The 22981-nt window shown below is 48.7% G+C and overlaps 1 protein-coding gene across 2 annotated transcripts in view; it reads left to right on the top strand.

The window, feature by feature from the left end:
• epha4l (eph receptor A4, like) overlaps window positions 1-18442 on the top strand; it is a 50718-nt gene extending 32276 nt beyond the window's left edge. The window contains exons 6-18 of one of the 2 annotated variants that reach the window (XM_080006359.1): window positions 693-817; window positions 951-1110; window positions 1996-2107; window positions 5005-5063; window positions 6221-6334; window positions 6868-7053; window positions 10789-10850; window positions 11460-11669; window positions 11853-12002; window positions 12231-12427; window positions 14131-14295; window positions 14949-16339; window positions 17445-18442. In XM_080006359.1, coding sequence (XP_079862485.1) covers window positions 693-817; window positions 951-1110; window positions 1996-2107; window positions 5005-5063; window positions 6221-6334; window positions 6868-7053; window positions 10789-10850; window positions 11460-11669; window positions 11853-12002; window positions 12231-12427; window positions 14131-14295; window positions 14949-15063 — 1655 coding nt within the window. In that variant the 3' untranslated portion in view covers window positions 15064-16339; window positions 17445-18442. Of the gene's footprint in view, window positions 1-692; window positions 818-950; window positions 1111-1995; window positions 2108-5004; window positions 5064-6220; window positions 6335-6867; window positions 7054-10788; window positions 10851-11459; window positions 11670-11852; window positions 12003-12230; window positions 12428-14073; window positions 14296-14948; window positions 16340-17444 lie in introns of both variants that reach the window. The other variant, XM_080006358.1, reaches the window with a different exon arrangement.
• Window positions 18443-22981: the final 4539 nt, after the last annotated feature.

Genomic DNA, 22981 nt, shown 5'->3' with positions numbered 1-22981 from the left:
CCTGAATTCAGTAGGACGTTTTCTGTGTTTTTAACCTTCACAAGCTAAATGCAGGGGGCGTGGAGAGCCGGCGATAGTTGAAATATGGCCTCATTATCAGCTGCTCCAGAGAGGCTTTGAGATAAGATCGCTCACTTAAGCTTTAATGAAAACCAATTGATTTTTCTCCCTTGGAAAAAAAGGAAAAAAAAAAAAATCCAAAGACATCAAGCTCACGTGTCTTCCAGGAGCGGCTGTTGTAGTCACATATGGTTTTCCAGAGCATGTCCTGGGACTATGCAGAAGGGATGGAAGTTTAGTCTTTCTTTCTGCCAGCTCTGCAGGAAAAGTTGCTCGAAGGGCTAACGTTTGGCCACGGGCAATTTAATCTGTTGGCTTTCTTTTCTCTTAAGGATACCAACCGTTCATGAACAGAGCTGCGCTATGGACTATACTCTCACAGGAATTTAGCTGCGCAGCCGTATTGCTCCGCGCGCGACGCCTAAGACCTTTGAGCGGAAGCCAAGCCCTCGCACTGTTCCGCCATGTGGCCTGGCCCACTGTTTGAATCTCGCAGCGGGTGTGAAGGGTAGGGGGATTTTGGAGGGAGACACAGCAGACTCTGTGTCTCCGAAGCCCACTGCGAAACAACATGGCTGGCCGCGAAAAGGCTGAGGCGGACTGGTAAATATTGACGTTTTTCCTTCCACCAGCTCCTTCCCCGGTAACGACGATCCAGGCGAAGGACATCACCAGACACACCATCTCTGTGGCTTGGCAGCAGCCGGAGAGGGCCAACGGGGTAATCCTGGAGTACGAGGTCAAATACTACGAGAAGGTGCGAGAAACGTCTCACTTGTGGACCTACGATGTAGTGAAGAGAGAGTGAAGGGAGTTTTGATTTCTATCTCTCTCTCTCTCTCTCTCTCTCTCTCTCTCTCTCTCTCTCTCCACTTCCTCTCATCCTCTAGGACCAGAACGAGAGGAGCTACCGAATCATCAAGACCTTGTCCAAGAACGCCGACATCAAAGGCCTCACCCCGCTGACCTCCTACGTGTTCCACGTGCGCGCCCGCACCGCCGCCGGCTACGGGGAGTTCAGCACACCGTTCGAGTTCATGACCAACTCCGGTGAGCGCCCCTGCCGCCTCCCCCGGACTCTCCCCGAGACGTATTGGCCTTGCTTCAGTTTTTAAAGAAAGGGTGGCGGGGGGGGACTGCCGGGATAGCATCTTTTACGAGTTTGTCTAGCTCATTGCATGGTCATTAATCAAAAAGGCTGTCCTCTGTAAATGATAAATGATACCACGCTCCCAAATCCAGCCTCCTTTTTATTATTCATGCCACAGTGAAACTCGGCGGCTAATGCCATCTTTTCCTATTAGTCAAGACATTGCATTGTATTGATACGTGCATGACATCGCCGGACGTGACGTCGCTATTCAAACTGGTCTGAGATAACGACGCAACGGAAGTCGTGCGTGGGCCACGGAGATCCTCCGTGGGCGCAGGTGTCGGCTTTTGTTGTGGAGATGGGCGAGAGCGGCGCTCTGATAACGACACGGCCAAGCAAACAGCCCTAAAGGGAAGCCTTACTGTCCAGAGAGTGGGGGACACAATGCAGGCAGACACTGGACTTTATGGACCACATGGGTGGGGGTTGGGGGGGGGGGGGGTCATAAAAGTGAAGGATGAATGAGGAGGAAGGGCAAACACAGCAGGACCGCAGAGACAGCACGGGGGGGACGGGGGGGGTGAAATGACGAAGAGCAGAAGAAGTACGATTGAAGTGCGACGTCTTTGGCAAACAGAGAACCATTGTATTGACTTTGTTCATTCAGTGGTGTTTGTTCTCTTTCCACGGCTTCACCCTATTTCCGCTCTCTCTTCTTCTTTAGTTATTACCTCTTTGTCCTTCTGCTGCATATCCTCATTGGTTTTTACTTCTTAATCAATCTCTCTCTCTCTCTCTCTCTCTCTCTCCCTCTCTCTCCCTCCGTCCCTTCTCCTCACCAGTGCCAGCTCGGATCATCGGCGACGGGACCAACTCCACAGTGCTGCTGGTGTCTGTGGTGGGCAGCGTGGTCCTCCTCATCATCCTCATCAGCGCTTTTGTCATCAGCCGAAGGTGAGAGTCCCCCCTCCTCTATATCGCTCTCTCTCTCTCTCTCTTTCTCTCTCTCTCTCTCGATCTCTCTCTCCGCCCTTATGCTTTCTGTCTTTCTGCCTCCAATCCCCGACATGGGAATGTCTTGCTTAGTGCAGGAAAAGTGGCTGTCGCACGTCAGGCATGGATTGACACGCAAACGTGCAGGCAGGCGCGTGCGGGCGGATGCACACACACACACACACACACACACACACACACACACACACACACACACACACACACACACACACACACACACACACACACACACACACACACACACACACACACACACACACGCGCGCGCGCGCAAGTGCTCAGACAGACACTTTGGTCGCGTCAGTGACTGATGCTTCGCCGCACCGGAGACGTGATTGACAGTCTGACAGCTGAAGAGATGCAATCAGCGACCCTTCGCTCCCTTCCTCTCCCTCTACCTCGTTCTCTCCCTCGCTCTCTCCTCTCCAGACTCCCTCGCTCCCTCCCTCCCTCCCTCCTCTCTCGTGTCGTGCCTGTAATCTCAGCCATTTGTGATTTTTGTCCTCCTGTGCCACGTGAAGAGAATGAGACAGAGAATTGTGTTAGTTTGTGTGTGTGTCTGTGTGTGTGTGTGTGTGTGTGTATGTGTGTGCGTGCGTGTGTGTGTGTGTGTGTTTGTGCGGATAACAAGATCTCATGCTATGGAAAGTAGGAGATAGAATACAGAAAAGGGCAGAGACAGATGGCAAGATAAAACAGAGAGAGAGAGAAAGAGTGTGGGGAGACAGAGAGAGATAGAGACAGAGAGAGAGACAGAGAGAGAGGGAGAAAGAGGGAGAGAGAGAGAGAGAGAGAGAGAGAGAGAGAAAGAGAGAGAGTGGGAGGCAGTGAAAGAGGCAGCAGGTGGATTTGCAGTGACCCAATCTCAGGGTGTTAAACGGGAATCAGGACAAAGCAGCCACATACAGATGGGATTACATGCAGATGGGGCTCCCTCACCTGTGTGTGTGTGTCTGTGTGTGTGTGTCTGTGTGTGTGTGTGTGTGGGGGGGGGGGGGGGGGGGGGGCGTTTTCACACTTCTTTAAAGAGAGAAAAAAAATGTATTTGCATGTGTTGCATGCAATCGTAGTCCTCGGGGGAAGCGAATGTGCCTCAGTGTTGTGTCCCAGTGTTGTATCCGTATCTGTGTATCTATCTATCATCTATCGTGAGCTGTGTGTGTGTGTGTGTGTGTGTGTGTGTTTGTGTGTGTCTCTGTGATTTTCTCGGTGTCTCCAGCCAAGCAGGTGGTTGTCCTCTCATCGGCTGCTGTCCTTCTGATTGAGGGGAGGGACACTAATCACCTCGGCGTTACATTACCATACAGAGAGACAATGTCTGCCACATCTGGTCCTATATTCCAGGGCTGGCCCCCCTGACCCACACACACACACACACACACACACACACACACACACACACACACACACACACACACACACACACACACACACACACACACACACACACACACACACACACACACACACACACACACACACACACACACACACACACACCCCCCCCCCCCCCACATCCATAATCAAGCCCGCTTCAATTCTCCAGATTTTTTTTTTCTTTTACAATTTGCGATCGATACGACCGCCCCTATCTCTTTTCATACTCGTCTGTGTCCGGGGAAATCATTGCGACTTTGAGTTTTGGATTCAAATGGTAAACAACAGCATTCGCTGGTACGGTGAAAAAAAAACGATTAGTATGTTTTTTGCTTAAAGCACTGATTCCCAAAACCCATTTGGCTTATGACCTCTAAACCAACATAAATACATGCATGTTTGGGATAGACCCAAGAAGCTTGAAGTGGGCCGGTACTCATCGGTACGCAGTACTTGCACTTCTATGTTTTACTCTTTTGAGTACCAGGACTTTTCTTGAGCACACAAGCTGCCGGGACTCTGTTCTCCCCTCTCATGTGGACAAATCAAGTGTACATATTGTAAAATATATCATATTTAATTGACTGGGAGCGCACTATTTTATTTTATTATTATAAAACGCACAAGCTGCAAGGTCCGGCTCAGGGTTTCCATGATGTTATTCACCATACAGTATATGGACATAGACGGGGGATTTCTTGGGGTCATGAGCGTCCTTGTTTGTGCTTTTCTATTTTCGCACTTTTTTGTTGGAAACAGCTGGTTTCACTATTCCACCAGTTCTGTTCCATCATTAGTTAAGGTTCAGGCGGATTAGAAACTCCAAGTTCGCATCAGCTCGAGCCAGAGGGAAGTGATGCTGCGGTCCGTGGGAAGTCGGAAATCTGGAATTCGAAGTGGCCCCTGTGTTAACATAACATAAAAACTACAGAGTGGTTCAAAATGACAGTAGACATTTATTTTGACAGTTTTGAAATCCAACTTAAATGGCCATTCCTTTACACTTTTCCAAGTATGAGGTTGGATTTTAAAGAGTTCCAACTTCAGTGGAACACAGCATTAGCTGTTCTACACACACGCCAAAGGACCCTTACTTTTATATATTTCTTTATTATAAAGTGGATTTCTAACCCCCCCGCCAGTATGTGAGGAAAGTACCGGCACTTTTTTTTTTTCAAGCACCAAACCCAAGGCATCAGTCACGATCTGGAGCTGGTTTCCGGGTGCCGCTACGTTTCTGCCCACCCGCCACTCGTATATAGGATGGGCAAAATGCAGAAAATCTATTTCCCCCAGAGGGATTAATAGAGTACACCAAAAAAATAACCCAATGACATTTAAAAAAAGGTCAATAGAGGCTCTTACGATTCTGAAATGCTGCTATTTCGAGGTTTTCCACCTGGTCTGGATAACGTTTTGCATTCCATACAACCGACCACCCTCGTGTCTCTGTCCCCCAGAAGGAGTAAGTACAGCAAAGCCAAGCAGGACTCGGATGAGGAGAAGCACCTACACCAAGGTAAACCCACAGTTGTTGTTGTCACTCTTTGCATGAGAAAGCAGAGCGGAACATTGTCATATTTGCAGCGGTCGCAGCAGTGGAACTCACGAGCGTGAAATTCATTATGCTCGGCGATTTTGGATTGTGCTTTTAAATGCAGTGGACAGCCAACGCTATGGCTTCTGACTGAACCTACGCGATGGCACATTCAGTTACAGCTTTATTGACATTGTGACCCAATTTCAGTGGAAACAGCCCCCCGAGCCCCAGGCTTATTGTCTTTGTATCAATGATTTGGGAGCTCATCAAGCTCCTTCACCTCGACGATTAACTCCTTACTTCAAACCCTTATTGACCCATTCCACTGTGAAGAATATGGACCTAATAACCATCAAGTACCTTCATAATGTGACAAAATATTCCCTCTGGACCAGCGACCAAAGAGAAGGCAAAAAAGCCTATGTGCTATGTACTTCTGACAGAATCTACCCAAATCAGCAATCAGGATCCTTGAAGGATGTTTTTCCAACTGATATTCGAGAGTAGAGATTGAAAGTTGGCATTCAGTATGAGCTTTTGTGCCGATATGATGTTAAATCCTGACTGTTTTCTTTGGAATGGGCCGGCGGCATAGTATAGAAGTTCCTTTCAAAACTGAAATTGGTGCTTCACTCGGTACCGCCAGTGGGATTTTCTCATGCTTTCAGTCCAGGTTACGGGCTTCGTAATCGAAATACATTAGCACGTTCAGGTGCACTTGTTTGAGCTCTCCCTGAAGAGCGAGTAACGGTCTCACGGTATAAAAATACAGAAACAAAAAAACAACTCCTAAAAATACTTCGCCCCGACCACTTCATTACGACGTCCTCAGCGTCATTATTTCTTCGCCACAAAAACAAAATAACAAGCCGGCTAATGAGCTCCAGCTTGGCCCCAGTCAAGTGACGGCGAGGTGAAAAGCCCAGTCTCAGCAGAGGTGTGGCGCGACGGAGGAGGAGAGGAGGAGAGGAGAGGAGGCGAGGGGAGGGGAGAGCTATCGCGGAGCAGGAGAAAAGCAGCCCGCGGCATAAGGGAAATAAGGAACACATTGAGAGCGACCAACGGGAGAGGATTAACCTTTTTTTTTTTTTTTTTTCTTCCTTTCCTTCCTTCCTCTCTTTCTCCCCTCCATTCAGGCGTGAGGATCTACGTCGACCCCTTCACCTACGAGGACCCCAACCAGGCCGTCCGTGAATTCGCCAAGGAGATTGACGCCTCCTGCATCAAGATCGAGAAGGTCATCGGCATCGGTAAGGAATATTTTCTCACAAAATATGCGGCTGTCTGACTTTTTGTTGATGATGTTGTTGTTGTTGTTCGTCTCTATTTTCCGTTCCATTCACTTATACACAAATCTCCAACGTCAGCGTTGGGGTTTCATGAAGATTTATGCTGGTGTGCGGCCGCTTGTGCACTCATGCGACCGCGCTTCGGGAAATTGTCACCAGTTTTTTTTCCCCCACCCCGGACGATAACATTGGGACCGAGAGAGAGAGAGAGAGAGAGAGAGAGAGAGAGAGGCAGAGCGGTTAAAAAATAACAGCGTGGGGCAAAACACATTGCCCTTGCTATTCCTGCGGCTGGGGTAAAGTCGTCCAATGACAAAATAATGCAGAGAGAAAGCAGAATCAATATCCATTTCCAGCCTCATGCTCCCTCGCTCACTTTCTCTGCTCCCACAGGGGGGAAAGGGGGGATCGGGGATTATAGACCCTGATCGATGATGAAAAATTAAAAATAAACACTTAAACTGCGCGTCTGTCCCGGTGTGTGTGGGTTTCAGGGGAGTTCGGCGAGGTGTGCAGCGGACGCCTGAAGATGCCGGGGAAGAGGGAGATCTGCGTGGCCATCAAGACGCTGAAGGCGGGCTACACCGACAAGCAGAGGCGGGACTTCCTCTCAGAGGCCAGCATCATGGGCCAGTTCGACCACCCCAACATCATCCACCTGGAGGGTGTGGTCACAAAATGTACGTGTATTACCCCAAACCCCATCCCCTACCCGTCCCCGGATTTTCGTGTCCACAAGACGCGGTATTTTTTTTTTTTTTTTCGATCTTGGGAATCCATTTGGTATGTGGAATGATTTAATGGGAAATTAAATTGGCATGGGAAATTGCACTAATGCACCACACACACACACACACACAGACACACTCCTTTCCGCAACAATGGCATGACAACACCCTGGCTAATTTACAACAGGGGAATAGTTCATGGTGGGACACAACACAGGACATCCACCTCTGCAGTACACTTTTGATGCTTGGGTATCGCCGCCGGTACCTGTACTGTATGTTTAAGTGGGCTTGTGTTCCACCCCGGCAAAACATCCATGTTGGCTTGTGTGTGCACTGCTTATTAAGTACCGTCGGAGCACAAACATGCTGCAAGGTGTGAGTTACGCACTGCCGTTATCCGGAACGACCGACCCCCAATGTCTGTCCAGATGACAGTCTGTTCAGAGGGGGGTCCGGCAGTTGGGGGTGGTGACAGAAGAGGTGGAGGCAGATAAGAAAAGGGTGGAGAGAAGAGGGGTGGGGCGGTCGGGGTGGGGGGGGGGGGGGGGTGTAATGGCTCCAGAAGTGGGCACTGTAGCCCGGCGCTAGGCTCATTAATCATGGTGTCAGCTGTAAATGTGTTTGGGGTTAGGGAGTGATACCCTATCCCCTCTCTATCTGCCACACAACATCAACCAGACCCCGCTTCTCTTTCTCTCTCTCTCTGTGTCTCTCTCTGTCTCGTCGCCCACTTTCACCTTCCCCCGGCGTTTTTTACGCCAGGATGAAGGCCTCCACTACCGTGTGTGGAGGTCGCAGGGGCAGTGTCCTGCGTGGCGGGGTGTCTTGTCGGCGTGTATCTGTGTCTGTACACCTATTATAAATATATGTGTGTGGGTGTGTGTGTGTGTGATGAGCGTGTGTGTTGAGTCTTGCCTCGGCTGATGGCTCGGCTTGGCTCTGTTTGGACCGATGAACTGGCTTAATGCATCGTGACAGAACAGCCCAGCCCTATCTGAGCCCCGCTGCTCCCAGATAAGGCTGTCTCCCTCTCTTTCTCTCTCCCTCACTCACACACACACATGCACACACACACACACACACACACACACACACACATCCATACACACTTAGCCCTGCCAGAGCTGAAAGCGAGAGCCAAAATTGCTTATCACCTATCAGCCCTCTCGCTGCAGAGAGAGGGACCTATCAGCTCTCAGAGAGATAGAGGGAGGCAGAGAGAGGGAGGCAGAGAGAAAGAGGGGGGCAAAATGGGGGGCACAGATGGACTGAGAGAAATCAGAGAACAGTGACAGAGAGGAAGGGTACGGTGGAGAGTGGGGGGAAGAGATGGGAAGAGACAGTGGGGAGTGGGGAGACAGCGACGATGACGTGAATGTAGAAATGTCTGATGAAGATGAACACACACACACACACACACACACACACACACACACACACAAAACACCCTATCACAAAACACTTTGGAAAGCTTGACTCGAGATTTTGGACCAATTAGTCCTTCACACTTGAGTGTGTCCGTGGAATCTATTAAAAATCCATTATTTGACTTGCATTTTCCCCCTCCCCCATTACAATCAAGTTAAAAGGGACTTTCAATCTGGCCTCTCTGCTTGCGTGTCCAACAGGGCCAATTAAGCCTTATTAATTATTGAGGATCTCCAAATAGGCACTAAATACATAACCGTGCAACAATCTCTCACTGGGGACCGTCCACAGTGATTCTGCATTTTCAGACCCTTTATTTATATGCCACAGTGTGATATAAATCCGGCCTCCAGCCTTTAAGATGAGGCGTGATTCCATTTAATGGCTAACTTTCAGAAGGCTAACCACAAATTTTCGAAAAGACAGACCTTTGTTCACTGTATAACACGAGGTGCCCCTCCCCCAAAATAACCCTCCCAGTCCTTTCCCCCACAGTTTCTTTCCTGTTGCGCTATCTCCCCCCGGCTACTGTTTGGTTGGCAGGTGATGCCTGGCCCAATGGTGGGGCCCTTGCCCAGAGTTCATTGCCAACAGCGATTGGGTGTATTCAGTAAACAAGGAATTAGCATGCAAATGGGCTAGGAGGAAGAGGCGGGGCTGGAGAGGGGGTCGCAGGTCAGACGCTCCTCAGACTTGATTGGGGAGCTGTCAATCACTGGCGGCCCCGGGGCTGAGGCAGAGAACAAAGGGAAACAAAGATGGCTGACAATAAAGGGGCCCTTCCCTCCGAAGCTTTAACTCGACTTCCTCTTTCGAGGCATCTCCGAAGGGCCCCGTAATTAATGGAGTGCCAGTCACGCCACGGGTAAGGCAGACACTGACGGCCTCTTGGCAGAGGGCGAAGCCCACTGTGGAGTGGTGGAACGTCACCTCCGAGACCTCAGCTGCCAAATGCTCTGCTCTCTCTTTACTGTACGCGCATTCTGCCATGGCACTCACTCTGCACTCTGCAAAAACAACTGGAAAAAAAACAAGGGAACCACCGTTAAAGCCGTGTCATTGTGGTTTAATTTAGTTTATATTCGGATTAAATTCAGCGCTCCTCCAGCGCATAATCTTGCCCATACAACCTTTGGCTGCCGCCGCACCTCAGAACGGGAAACACGGAGGAGAACTCTGCCCACACAGGCGTGGGCGTGTCTTTTCAGCGTGGGTTTTGCGAGGGGCTGGCTAGCCACCCTCTTGCCAGTGCTATGAGACAAAAACACAAAAGCCGCCCCGGCCGTCCTGTCCTATCTTCAGAGACAAAGACAGACAGAGACCCACCAGGGAATGTCCACCCACCCACCCACCCTCCTGCCAGACATCCCAGCCCGTCCCAGCCTCGAGCTCAAATAAAGACACAGACGGTGCCCCAAGAGACAGAGAGGGAGCGGTCGAGCGAGAGAGCGAGAGAGAGAGAGACGGGGTGAAAGGGGGCCAGCGATGAGTGGCACAGAGACGGAGAGAAGACAGAGAGAAAGAAGAGCATGTCAGTGGGGGTGGGGAGTGGGGTGGGGCTGAAGGAGAGAAACTAGTGGGAGTGTGACAGATGTGCAGAAGAAGAAGTTGGCAGAGGGAAGACGGGGGCACAGGGACAGCCAGTGACATAAATGGCGACTTAGCGGGACGCTGAGCGGTCATGTGGGAGAGCGGGTGTGTGTTGGCGTGCACGTGTGTGTGTGTTTGTGTGTAGCTGGTGAAGTGGTGTTTTGTTTCAGTGAAGATGCCTTCCGAGTATGTCGAGAAAGTGTGTGTGTGTGTGTGTGTGTGTGTGTGTGTGTGTGTGTGTGTGTGTGTGTGTGTGTGTGTGTGTGTGTGTGTGTGTGTGTGTGTGTGTGTGTGTGTGTGTGTGTGTGTGTGTGCGTGAGTGGTGTACTCAGGCAACTGTAACACTCAGGAATTAAATCACCACGGGACAGAGATGGATGGCCTAACACACACACACACACACACACACACACACACACACACACACACACACACGCACACACACACACGCACACACACACACGCACATGCACACTTTTCCCACACACAAATATTCCCCTGAGAGTCCCCCACAGAGGTGTTCTGTGACGTGCATCATTTACCTCCATAATCATCTGCCTCTCTCTCTCTCTCTCTCTCTCTCTCTCTCTCTCTCTCTCTCTCTCTGTCTCTCTCTCTGTCTGTCTCTCTCTCTCTCTCTCTCTCTCTCTCTCTCTGTCTCTCTAGGTAAGCCAGTAATGATTATCACAGAATACATGGAGAATGGATCGCTGGATGCATTCCTGAGGGTCAGTCATGCGTTTCCCCTTGGTGCACGTGTTCATGTTTCTTTGTGTCTTTGTGTGTGTATACATACATGTGTATGTAGGTCTGTGTGTACGTGTGTGTCAATCTCATCTTATCTCTTTAATGTTATCAACCACAAATACCAGTGTTGAGTACAATACAGCAAAGATACAAGGGAGTCGTGAGACATTGGCATTGGTTGTGGTTTAACATATTTAAGAGTTCAACATTTAACCGTTTTATTAACACTTAATTAGCACTTAGACTTAGACTTTAGACTTTAACACAATAGACTTTTCTAGACTGTTTCTAATGATATGAAACTACACAAATACTGGGAAAATGGTGCTTACACTGCAAATAGTAGCTCTTGGTGCATGATGGTGAACATTGTTCAGACAGGGGTCTTGGGGATGTAGGTTGAGGCGTTATTCTACTCTCCCATAAATCTGCCACAATGAGCCTTTTACAAGAAAGGACAATAATTAATTGGCAATAAAAGACAATAAATTCTAACAAGTGGTACAAACATACTTTAAAACAGCTAGCTTGCACAGCAAAATATAAACACTAGGACTGAGTGTGATGAATTTTCCTCCCTGGCTGTGCAGAAGAACGACGGACGCTTCACGGTGATCCAGTTGGTTGGCATCCTGCGAGGCATCGCCTCAGGCATGAAGTACCTGTCTGACATGAGCTACGTCCACCGGGACCTGGCCGCCCGAAACATCCTGGTCAACAGCAACCTGGTGTGCAAGGTGTCCGACTTCGGCATGTCCCGCGTCCTGGAGGACGACCCTGAGGCTGCCTACACCACTAGGGTAAGTGTGTGTGTGTGTGTGTGTGTGTGTGAGTATGTGTGTGTGTGTCTGTGTGTGTGTGTGTGGTGTAATACATCCATACCTGTATACATCCATACCGTATATTATACCGTATGGATGTATAGAGTAGAGTGTGTAATTGGGGGTTTGTGTACATCATCTCAAGCTACCCATTAATCACAGGGAGGGAAGATCCCCATTCGCTGGACAGCACCAGAGGCCATCGCCTACAGGAAGTTCACCTCAGCCAGTGACGTGTGGAGCTACGGCATCGTCATGTGGGAAGTGATGTCGTATGGCGAGCGGCCATATTGGGACATGAGTAACCAGGATGTAAGTCATGAGTTTGCAATGAGTCATGGCAGAGGAATAGCTAGGCTGGGAATTATAGAAGCCAATACACTATTGAACGGAGGGTGGGACTCGGTGATAAATATGGGTATAATATTGATATTGTGATATGAGACCAGATATCGTCTCGGGTTTTGGTTATTTAACACCATTACTGTATTATCAGCGTGTTTACATTGATCATATAAATCCTCGCCCCCTCCTGCCCAGGTGATCAAGGCCATCGACGAAGGCTACCGGCTGCCCCCACCCATGGACTGCCCCGTGTCACTGCACCAGCTGATGCTGGACTGCTGGCAGCGGGAGAGGGCTGACCGGCCCAAGTTCGGACAGATCGTCAACATGCTGGACAAGCTGATCCGCAACCCCAACAGCCTGAAGAGGACCGGGGGAGACAGCAGTGTCAGGTAAGAGGCCATGAGAACAAGAACAAAAGTGAATTGGAAGAGGTAGATGAGCGGGGGGGGTGGTTTACACGGTAGGGACACGGAGCCTACCGCTACGTGCTTCCACAGATAACATCACTCTTAATCCGTTATTCGCTGCTAATGAAACGTGCCCTGGAAATCCAAACATGTTCCCCTCTGAGGATTTCTCTGAGGGACTATGGCTCGGCGCCGCAGCCAAGGAGGAATGCATGCAGTCCAACGGGGAGGAGAGTTACGACGCGGCTCGGAGTTAAAAACAAACATGACCTCACGGTGCGGGCACCGCTACTCCCGAGTAGGTCGGGAGCATGTCGGGGAATGACCCACGTGTGTTTACAGACTCCCCAAGTGCGGAGTCTGTTTGGACCTTTTACAAGCGCGCGTGGGCGCATGTGCAAGGGTCTCGCACACATTGAGTTTATGGTACGGAGAGAGAAAGCAAGAGAGAGAGAGAGAGAGGAGTAATTAGCTGAGCTGAATCCTATAAAGCTGGCTTTTACGGTTATGGCAGGAAAGGGGGAGTGTGGAGTGTGTGTGTGTGTGTGTGTGTGTGTGTGTGTGTGTGTGTGTGTGTGTGTGTGTGTGTGTGTGTGTGTGTGTGTGTGTGTGTGTGTGTGTGTGTGTGTGTGTGTGTGTGTGTAAATTATTTTTTTTTACCCACCTACAGAGCGGGGATCACTTATGAGGACTTTGACATCCTGTTCTCACAGTTCAAGCCGACATCCTTTTAGAGAGGGGCGAGCAAAACGAGAGAGGCGAAGATAGGGAGAGAGCGAGTCATCCGAGCGAGACGAGGCCGCCACTGAGCTCGCTCAGCGCCTCACGTCAAAACTACCCGGAGCCGAGTAAAAGTTTAATGACCGACAGCGCAGCTGCGAAACTGGCTTGACAGAGAAGATAGATGGGGGTCGGGGATGCCTTTTCGCGTCGGGACTTAACGCAGGGCGGCAGCCATGTGAACGGCGCATTAACTGAAGTGTGCCGTTCTCGCTTTAATAGAGGTTCAACCAGCTGTGTCGGTGACACCCGGGAAAAACCTGTTTGACTTGGCTTGTTGTTTGGTGCCGTTGGCCAAACACAGGTGGGGGCTGAATTTGAAGGAAGAGGAAATCGACGGTCGGCGAGAGGGGGGAAGGAGAGAGGCTTCGTTTTACGGCTTTTTTGGTCAATTGGTCCATTGTCAATCGTCAAACAAGGCTAAGGCGTTCCGTTCCGGTGATGCCGTGATGCACCACCGCAGGAGCTGGAATAATTCAGTTCCTGCAAGGACACACGGCACATTGTCACTTCCCCCGTCACACCTCGGGCTACGTGGCAATGGGTTGATATTGAGTTGTGATTAAGTGTTAATAGCAACCATAGCAATGGAAGAATGGGGATCACATCAAAGCCACTCAAGAGCACAAATGTGTTTGAATCGCTTTTGCACACATTGCCCGAGTCAGAATGGAAGCATTCGACGGGCTCCGAGTGTTAAGATTGTGGATATTCCTGTTAACATTTTATCACTTCCACAATGAATGTCTCTTTAATATCTTTTCCATTGCCCACCCTCCCTCTCTTCTCCCTCTTCAACCCTCCTCTCTCTGCGCAACCGTCTCCACCGAATTTGAATTTGAACCCAGCCGGTTGAACTCACCCGCCCACCCGCCGCCCTTCCTCCCTCTTCCTGTTCCGCACAGGCCCAGCACCACGCTGCTGGAGCCGGGCAGCCCGGAGGCTACCTCGGCGGCGGACACAGGCTCGGTGGAGGACTGGCTGCGGGCCATCGGCATGGAGAGGTACAGCGACAACTTCGCCGCTGCTGGCTACACCGCTCCGGAGGCCGTGGTCCACATGACGCAAGAGTGAGTGTTAAAAATGGACGGGGAGAGAGGAAAAAAGCATGGAAAGAGAGAGAGAGAGAGAGAGAGAGAGAGGAGAAAGTAGGGGAAAAAATATTGTGGTTGGAAGGGGGTTTGTGAACGGTAAAATGTATTTAATATTGAGTAAGTGTGTGTGTATATATATATAGCTCTATTTCTGTCGCTGTTTTATATGTCTGGGTAGAAAGTCTTTCCCATGGTACTCAACTTCTCGGATTCAGACCCATAGCTACTCATAGATCGACAGATAGATAGATAGAAAGGGAAAAACCAAATGGAAATATACAATAAACCTAAAAATGTACTAGAAGATATAAAAATATGAATAATACTATAAAAATAACAAATAATATGATAAAATAATAAATAATATTACAAAATTAAAAAATTATATTATAAAAATAATAAATATATAGAAAAATCTACAGTGAACAATAACATTTTGGCAATAATAAACCTCAAATTAACTAGTAGATTGTGTGCGCCGGCATTAGTATCAGTGTTAGTGTTTCTGTTTAGGTGGCTGTGTATCATGTGCTGGTGAGAGGGAATTCCTCATGCAGCAATTAAAAACCATCAAGTAAGTCTCGGTTTGACTAATGTCCACCTCCCCCTCTCTCACCTTCTCCTCCCAGGGACATGGCTCGCATCGGCATCTCGTTGGCGGCGCACCAGAACAAGATCCTGACCAGCGTACAGGGCATGTTGTCCCAAATGCAACAGATGCAGGGCAGAATGGTTCCCGTCTGAGAGGATTCTGAAACAAAAAAAAACAAACAAACAAACAAACAAACAAACAGACAACCAAACACACACACACACACACACACACACACACACACACACACACACACACACACACACACACACACACACACACACACACACACACACACACACACACACACACACACACACACAGGAAGCCGAGCGACTTAGTTTCTTAAGAAAAAAAAATAAACACACAAAAAGCAAAGAAAGAAATAAAACAGAGACAAATAAACTATGAAGAGATGTAGTTTACCTCATCCATGCACTTTAAATTGGACCGAACCGACAAAAAGAAGACGAGGGGGGGAAAAAAGTGCGAAAAATGGCACTTTTTGAAAAAGAAAGAAAGAAAGAAACAAAAACAAATCAGATCATGACATACTTTGCCCTTTGTTTTTTGTCTTTTTTTGGTCCTTTTTTGCGGAGCAACGGGGATGTAACTGTGAGGAATAGCTGGGGAACGATGGGACGGGAAAGAGCATCTTCCGAGAGGCCGATCTGGAGTGCCTTCAACGGACTGGAAGGAAACAGTACCTCCCTTCTTCCTCTCGGGCGAGTGTCGCTTCCTGGAGCGTTCTTTGTGGAATAATCCGCCGAGAAGATTTCTTTTTTGCCCTCTAGATTTCCTGTGACAGTGCTTGTTGTATTATAAAATCGGTTGCGTTGCCCCCCCTCCGGCGGCCATTGTTCTCTCTCCCAGCCGGAGCCGTTTGATATCCGACCTGACAAAATGGAGGTTCCCTGCCCCTCGCGTTGAATTCGGGAGAGAGGAAGAGAGTGGTGCAGGGTGCAGAAGAGGAGGGGATGCTCTATTTTGTCCCCCCCCGCCGCCCAAATAGCGGATTTTGTCGCCCGCAGGACGTTGCCAAGAATGTCTTTTGATCTTCCAGAGGTGCATTATCACCCCAACCCCCAACCTTCCAACCTCCGAATCACTAGTTTGCACTCCTGCTTCGCCACTGCGCCATCGGGATCTGGGGAGCTAGGGAGCTGGGGGTTCTTCCGTTCATCTTCCACGCCGAATCACAGGCCAACCCTCATTGGGACGTAGGCCGTTTCCTCTGGACTTTTAATGGACAGCTCCTCCCACTGGACGGCGGAATCAGGTTTTGTTTTTGTTTTTGCGACAGAGGACAGAGGAGCACCAGAGTTTGTGATTTATCGGGGGGGGGGGGGTCAAACAAATATATGGATTTAATCATGGCCATTGGAAAAAACAGGATGTCTGCTGGATTGCAGTCAAACCTTCACAGAGGTAAGAATCACTTTTTAAAAAATGGAAAATATATTTCCTTAAATGATGCGTAGCTGGCGGAGCTATTTCTGTCAGACAGCTCGACGGCGCCACATGGTTCCACACCCTTAATGGGCCGTCCTATTTAATCCAATCAATCATGCTCTGCCTGCTTTGCTGCCTGCTTTGCTGTGTTGCAGCACTCCCTCCACCCTCCCTGCATCCACCTGTTGGGCTCTACTCTTCTATTCAATGGGGGGATCCATGGTCATCACTCCAATATTTGTAGCTCACTAACTATGCCTCACTAACTATGTTTGCTGTACACCTCGCCGGGAGTGATGACAAGTAGAGCCCAGGCGCCAAACTCAAATGATGCATTATTGATCATCAATTTAAAGTAAATCGAGGAGCTGTCTGTCAGAACTAGTCTTAGCAAACAAAGACGAAACAGAACTAAGACATTCTAGCAGACCTCTCTCACCCCTCAGTTTTGTACAAGTGTAAGTTCTTGTGTTGGATAGACTCTGCCCGGTTCCTATCAACCTCATTAGAATGCTCCTTACCTTATTACTCCCTATTTCCTGTCTCTCTCTCTCTCTCTCTCTCTCTCTCTCTCTCTCTCTCTCTCTCTCTCTCTCTCTCTTCCTCGCTCTCCCCTTGCTGAGTGTGAGATCACAGGGGCTCTCGGCACCAGAAAACTATGTTAATTAACAAGCGGGGTCGCCCACCTCAGGCAGGGGCGGGAGCAGATCAATAGCCGCTAGTCTGTGATCAGTCACCGGCCCCAGACGCTCGCTGGCATGTTAATGAGAGGGATTCATCAGCCTCTGACTTACAGTCGGCCAAGCGAGGGCCAGGAAAGGGAAAGGGCTCTCGCTTTGTGGCCATAGCACGATATGCCTATGACTCACGGTTGTCCGTTGGCACTGCGCGGCGTTCCTGCTGATGTGTACGGGGGTTTTCTCTTCCGCAGGGACGGAATCGGGTTCTGTTGTCGGTCGGTTCAGGATTCGACGCCAAGCCCACCATGTTTACATATTCAAAACCACCGTGACTGACGTGACCTTCTCTCTCTCTCTCTCTCTCTCTCTCTCTCTCTCTCTCTCTCTTTTTTCTCTCGCAGCTGCTGCCGTCCAACAAGATCGCGAAAACAAGATCCCTCCCTCCCTCCTTCTCACTCTGTGTAAATGGAGCTTCTCCTCCTCCTCCTCCTCCTCCTCCTCCTCCTCCTCTTCCCTCATCCACATGCTTAAAAAAAATCTGCGTCCCGCCATCGAGACGAGACGATTCAAGACGAAGCGCGGGGGGGGGGGGGGGACAAAAAAAAAAGAAGAAAAGAAAATTCAACAAACCGGAAGATGTTCACCACTGCTGCCGCGTCAACGCCGACCGAAACAGCTGACTGAAAATTGTCATGAATGATTTTAACTGCATAAATAAATATACATTTGAAAAAAAACAAAAAAAAAACAGAAAAAAGAATGTAATATAATCTAGAAAAACCCTTCTCCGGTGGATAATGTACTTGTATATTTTTTTGGTTCTTTTTTTTTTTTGTAAAGTTTCACTTTATTTTGCATCGTTTCGTTTTGATTTGCATGTATAGTAACATTTGATTTTGATCTTTGTGTGTGTGTGTGTGTGTGTGTGTGTGTGTGTGTGTGTGCGTGCATGTGTGTGCGTGCGTGCGTGCGTGTCTGCGTGTATGCGATTGCGAGAGTCAGAGTGCGTCTTTTTCCCCCAATGCCACTGTGAAGGAGGAGGACGACGAAAAGTTGTGTACAACTTTTTGCTTTCAGTGTGGTATAAAAAGCGTGTAAAAGTTGCCCCCGTCCTGCAAGCACTACTCAGCTCAACGCAACAGCGGCGACTGACCCACCGTCCTCCATTTAACGAGCGCCGCCCGTACAATCAGCGTCTCTGGGAGTTGGAAGCGCAGACATCTGGGGTGTGGGGGGAATATATAGATGATGAACCACAATTACTGAGAGGATTTGACGCTGGGAAGGAGAGGATGTATCAGAAGGGAATGTCGTCGAAAATGATTTTTTTTTTTTTTTCGTTTTTAATTTTGAAAACATTTTTTTTCCCAGAATGCACCACGCCGCAACAGTCAGGATTCATCACCAATGGACGTTCTTCCCAATTTCTATTTATTTTAATTTTTTCACTTTTGTTGACACTCTTAATCTTAATTTTAATTCTTTATGTTAACGGTCACATATCACACACACACAAAAAAAAAACTCTGTCCTTAACACCAGCTGAACTGCTCTTTTTTTTCCCCTATTTTTGGGAGCGGGGGGTTATTTACTTTTACTGATTTTAAAGGGGGGTTTCTCTCGCGATGGAAAAAGGACCTGTGTTTGGAAATATGCAAGAAACGATGAGAAACAGAGAGGGGGAGAGAGAGAGAGAGAGAGAGAGAAGGAATCCAGAATGTAATGTAAAATACTTTTTTCCTTTTACTTCAGTGTTTTTTTGAAAAGAAAAAAAAACGTCAAAAAAAGCCCGAATGAAGCGCCAGAGGTGTAAAAGATTTCCGTCATTGTATGCCTTCGGATGCCATGCGATCTAGTCATGTAGATCTAACTAATTTCTCTCAATCCTTTTTTTTGTCGTCTGTTTCCTTCATCATTTGTTTGCTTTTATCTTTTTTTCTCCGTTTTGTCTTTTTTTTGGTCTTTTTTTGTTGTCAAGGAATTCTAGGTACATGTAACTTATGTCATTTATTTATGGCCTTTTATATGTAGTTTGTAAAATAATAGCCTAAAGTGAAGAAAATGAAGGGGTGCCAAAGTGCATTCTTATTAAAGTAGAAATGATAAAAAAAAAATCTTGTCTGCCTTTTCTTACCACACACACACACACACGCACACACACACACACACACACACACACACACACACACAGAGAGAGTCTCTGAGTGTCTAATCAATTATTATTATCGTTGTGTCTGCAGAGGGTCACTCGTAACTCAGCCATTGATTATGCATTGACGGCTACATTATGTGATTGCATCTAATAGGAGCTTGCATAACAGAGCGTGGAGGTGAGGTTAGTGTAGCACGTAGCACATAGCGGTTTGGTCTGGTGATCGATCTGCCCTCCACTTTTTCTTTTCTTCCTCACGCCTCAATCTTTTTCCGCACACACACGCCGACTGATGGTGCGGTTGACTGACAGCCTGTCTCCGGCTCCACAGCAGCAGACATCTTCACTGCCGACTCCAGGCTTGGCCCTCACGCCTTCCTGGGGCCTTGAAAGAAAGCCAGCGAACCGAGCTCCTCTGGCACCAATGTGTGTGTGTGTATGCGTATGTGTGTGTGTGTGTGCGCGCGCCTCCAATCAGTCACATCTGTTTCCTACGCTCGTTTTCAAGCGCCGATAAAACCACTGCTGATTGTCCCCGGGTCTTTGATAGGGGCTGGGAGCTGGGGAGAGGAGGATATGGGAGGCGGTGGAGGGGTGTATTTTTTAGAAGCGCACAACAATTCGAATGATGCTTAAATATCTTTTTTTACCTCGAGAAATCAGCGGAACAAGGCTCGCATACATTAGAGGAGAGGAGATTGCGGCAAGAGATGATTATCAGTATAAAAGGAAAAGTTAAAGTCTGTTGTTTGTGTGTGTGTGTGTGTGTGTGTGTGTGTGTGTGTGTGTGTGTGTGTGTGTGTGTGTTTGTGTGTGCATCCCATCTGCAGTTTGCTGGCAAACTTGAGCGTCTTTGGAGAGGAAGACTGCAGGAGATTAGCATGGCCGAGCTGATGATCAAACCCTCCCCACCCTTCTAAGGAGATCCAGTTTTATTGTTTTGTTTTGTCTATTTTTGACAACTTGGCGCCGCATCCACGCGCTGAAATAAACGAGCGGGCGTACACAATCTCATCGAGATGAAAAGGAGAAAAACGTAATGTGGGAATGGAAGGAGGAGGTAGCGCTGAAAGTGCCAGATGGGGGAGGGGGGGGGGTGAAAGAGAGGGGAGGAGAAGGAGGAGGAGGAGGAGAAGGAGGAGGAGAGATGAAGGAGGGGAGAGGTTGGGACGTCCCGCCATGGCTGAGCTGCGCAGAGTCCAGGCTAAGTCCGTGTTGAAAGTTCAGGTGAAGGCCATGTTTCCACTGGATGGCTGCCCCCCCTCGGCTCTCCCTCTCTCTCTATCTGATCGTGCTGTTATAACAGGCCCCGCCAAGGGGCTTTCTAGTGCACTCCCTCCAGCGGGTTCTTTTCATTAGGACCAAAGGGATGCGCCGACGTTTGGATCACATTTGTATTTTCACCGTTATCTCTCCTCTGGCGATTGTTTGGGGTCCACACGGGTCATAAGTGAAAAGTCCCAGCCGGGTTTCGAGTCAAACACAATGCTAAAATGGAGATTAAGGCCTCATTTGAGACAAACACTGCAGGCCCACAACCTTTTGTCAAATAGAGCTAATTATGAAACTTCCAAATAAAGTGGCAGCCATTCATTGTCGCCTCAGAAACCAGGCCATTGTCCCCCCCCGTTGCGCCCCCGTTTATTCGGCTTTCCCCATTGGAAAAAATAAGAGCCCTTTCTCCCTCTCGGCCAATCGCGGCGCTTGAGATCGACGTTGCGATTGACTGCATCTTTTGTGGAGCTGGTCCTCCAGCCTCCCACAATGCCATAATCCATAATCCAAACGCTTCGACGCTAATCCCCAGCCACTTCAGGCCTCTCTCCTCTCTCCTCCCCTCCCCTCCACTCTACAGTACTCTGCACCAAAACAAGAGCGCTCCTTTTCGGAATTCCCCAGGTGATTGTTGCTGTTCTTTGTTGTGCTGAAGGACAGTTTCAGAGGGGAGAGACTGAATAAAATCAGCTCCCATGGAAGGAGTCTTTCTCTCTCTCTCTCTCTCTCTCTCTCTCTCTCTCTCTCTCTCTCTCTCTCGTCCTATCGTCTGGCCGTATTGATCGAGCGGCTTCCAGCGGGGCATTGACCTTGCGGGCGGTTAGAAACCTTTTTTTTTTTTACCTTCAAAGGACTTTTGACGGACAACGCCGAGTGTCGGCGAGAGAAAAGAGACGGAGAGCGCCTTGATTTAGTGGCGTGTGAACGTATTTGTAGCAAGTAAAAGTGATATCTTTGTAGTCATCAAAGGCGGCATGGCTTAGTTTAGGTGGAAAAGGCATTAAAAAAGCACTCATGGGAGCGCCCCAACCTCCCCTTCCAGGGCTGTAGCTGGGCCCAAAGGCCGGACTCTCTACCGAGTCAAACAAATAAACAGAAGATGAATGAGGATCTGGGAACAAACAAAACAGGCGAAAAAAAACAGAAAACGTTTTCCAAATTTCCGGGACAATGTCTCACAGACACTGGAAAAGGGAGGTATAGGGTAAAGCAAAACAAACTAAGAAGGACGGCCGAAACATATTTTTGTTCAACGGGGTAATTGGCGCAAGATGTGCAGAAATGCACTTTGGACGGACTGAAGCTGCGTAGTTAAATACACAGCTAATAAATGTCTGCTAGTATAAGGTCCGTGTAGGAATTGTTCGTGAAAGGTTTACTGGGAAAGGCAAGAAGGTTGCTGTGAAACGCCCGTTTTGTTTAGCACCGCTGGCAAGAAGAGGGCAGTTTGGAAACTGACCTACGGAATAAATAAGGAAAACTTATAACGACTGGGGATGGGAAGGAAACTCCCCCTTGAGTCTGACTCACATCTCCAATTGGCGTCTGATTCCGTGATGACGGCCTGATGAGTCTTGCTCCACCTCCTCGAGGTCATCCCAACTTTTCTACATTCTTCTCCTATGACAGTCAGAGTCCTGTAGGATCTGCTGGGATAAGTATAAGAGGGGTGGGGTTTTGTGTGTGTGTGTGTGTGGTGGGGGGGTGGAGTGGAGCCCTCGTCTTGTTTACGACCCCCGATGCTCATCACCTCATAAAACACGGTTGTTATTTTTGAAGATGTGGCAGCCCGAAAACATCTGCCGGGATGAAAGAGACACTGTATTAAAACGACAATGGCCGCCACTGACAGCCGCGAAAGGTGTTGTTGTTGTTGTGTTTTATTCCGTAGTTAAAAACGCAGCCACTCTTGCTCTTTGACAATGAGAACAACGCCAAACTTCACCAAAATTAATTCCTTCTGGCTCGAGGCTCAAGCTCACAACCTCCACCTTTAAAAAGGGGCTTGGATTGGCTCTCCACCCGCATTGTGTTTGAGACAGGGCCAGCTCCAGGAACATAATCCTTAGTGATTGGTGGTCTGCTGGGCTTTATCAGCCCCACCAGACTAATCTTACCTTGGGGGCCAAAGGCTGCCGCCGCCGGGTGGCCTGCCGCCCGATGGAGGCACAGGGAGGTCACCTACTTGACCACTCTTGCTGCTCCTTATCCGCATCCAGCAGCCACAACGCTGGTCCCACCTGATATCCCGACCTTTCACCCTGATTACACACATGTACTTGCATTCAATCCACACACACACAAACACAGACATACTAATCTCAAGAACAAACGACTTTTTTGAGCATTAGGCCCTGGTGTTTGTCCAGCTTTCTTGTCTTGTACTCAGTACATGAGAAAAAATAGTGTGTGTAGAGTGTGTGAATGTGTTTGACTCCCCACCCATTGCTCCTTAGGGGATGGGTGACAGACAAGACGGGGGTTAATCAAGTCAAGCCCCGTTCTCCTCCA

Source organism: Zeus faber (assembly GCF_960531495.2).
Source record: "Zeus faber genome assembly, chromosome: 9".
Classification (NCBI taxonomy): Eukaryota; Metazoa; Chordata; class Actinopteri; order Zeiformes; family Zeidae; genus Zeus; species Zeus faber.
Note: the sequence above shows the minus strand (reverse complement) of the source record. Positions and strands in the feature narration are given on the sequence as shown.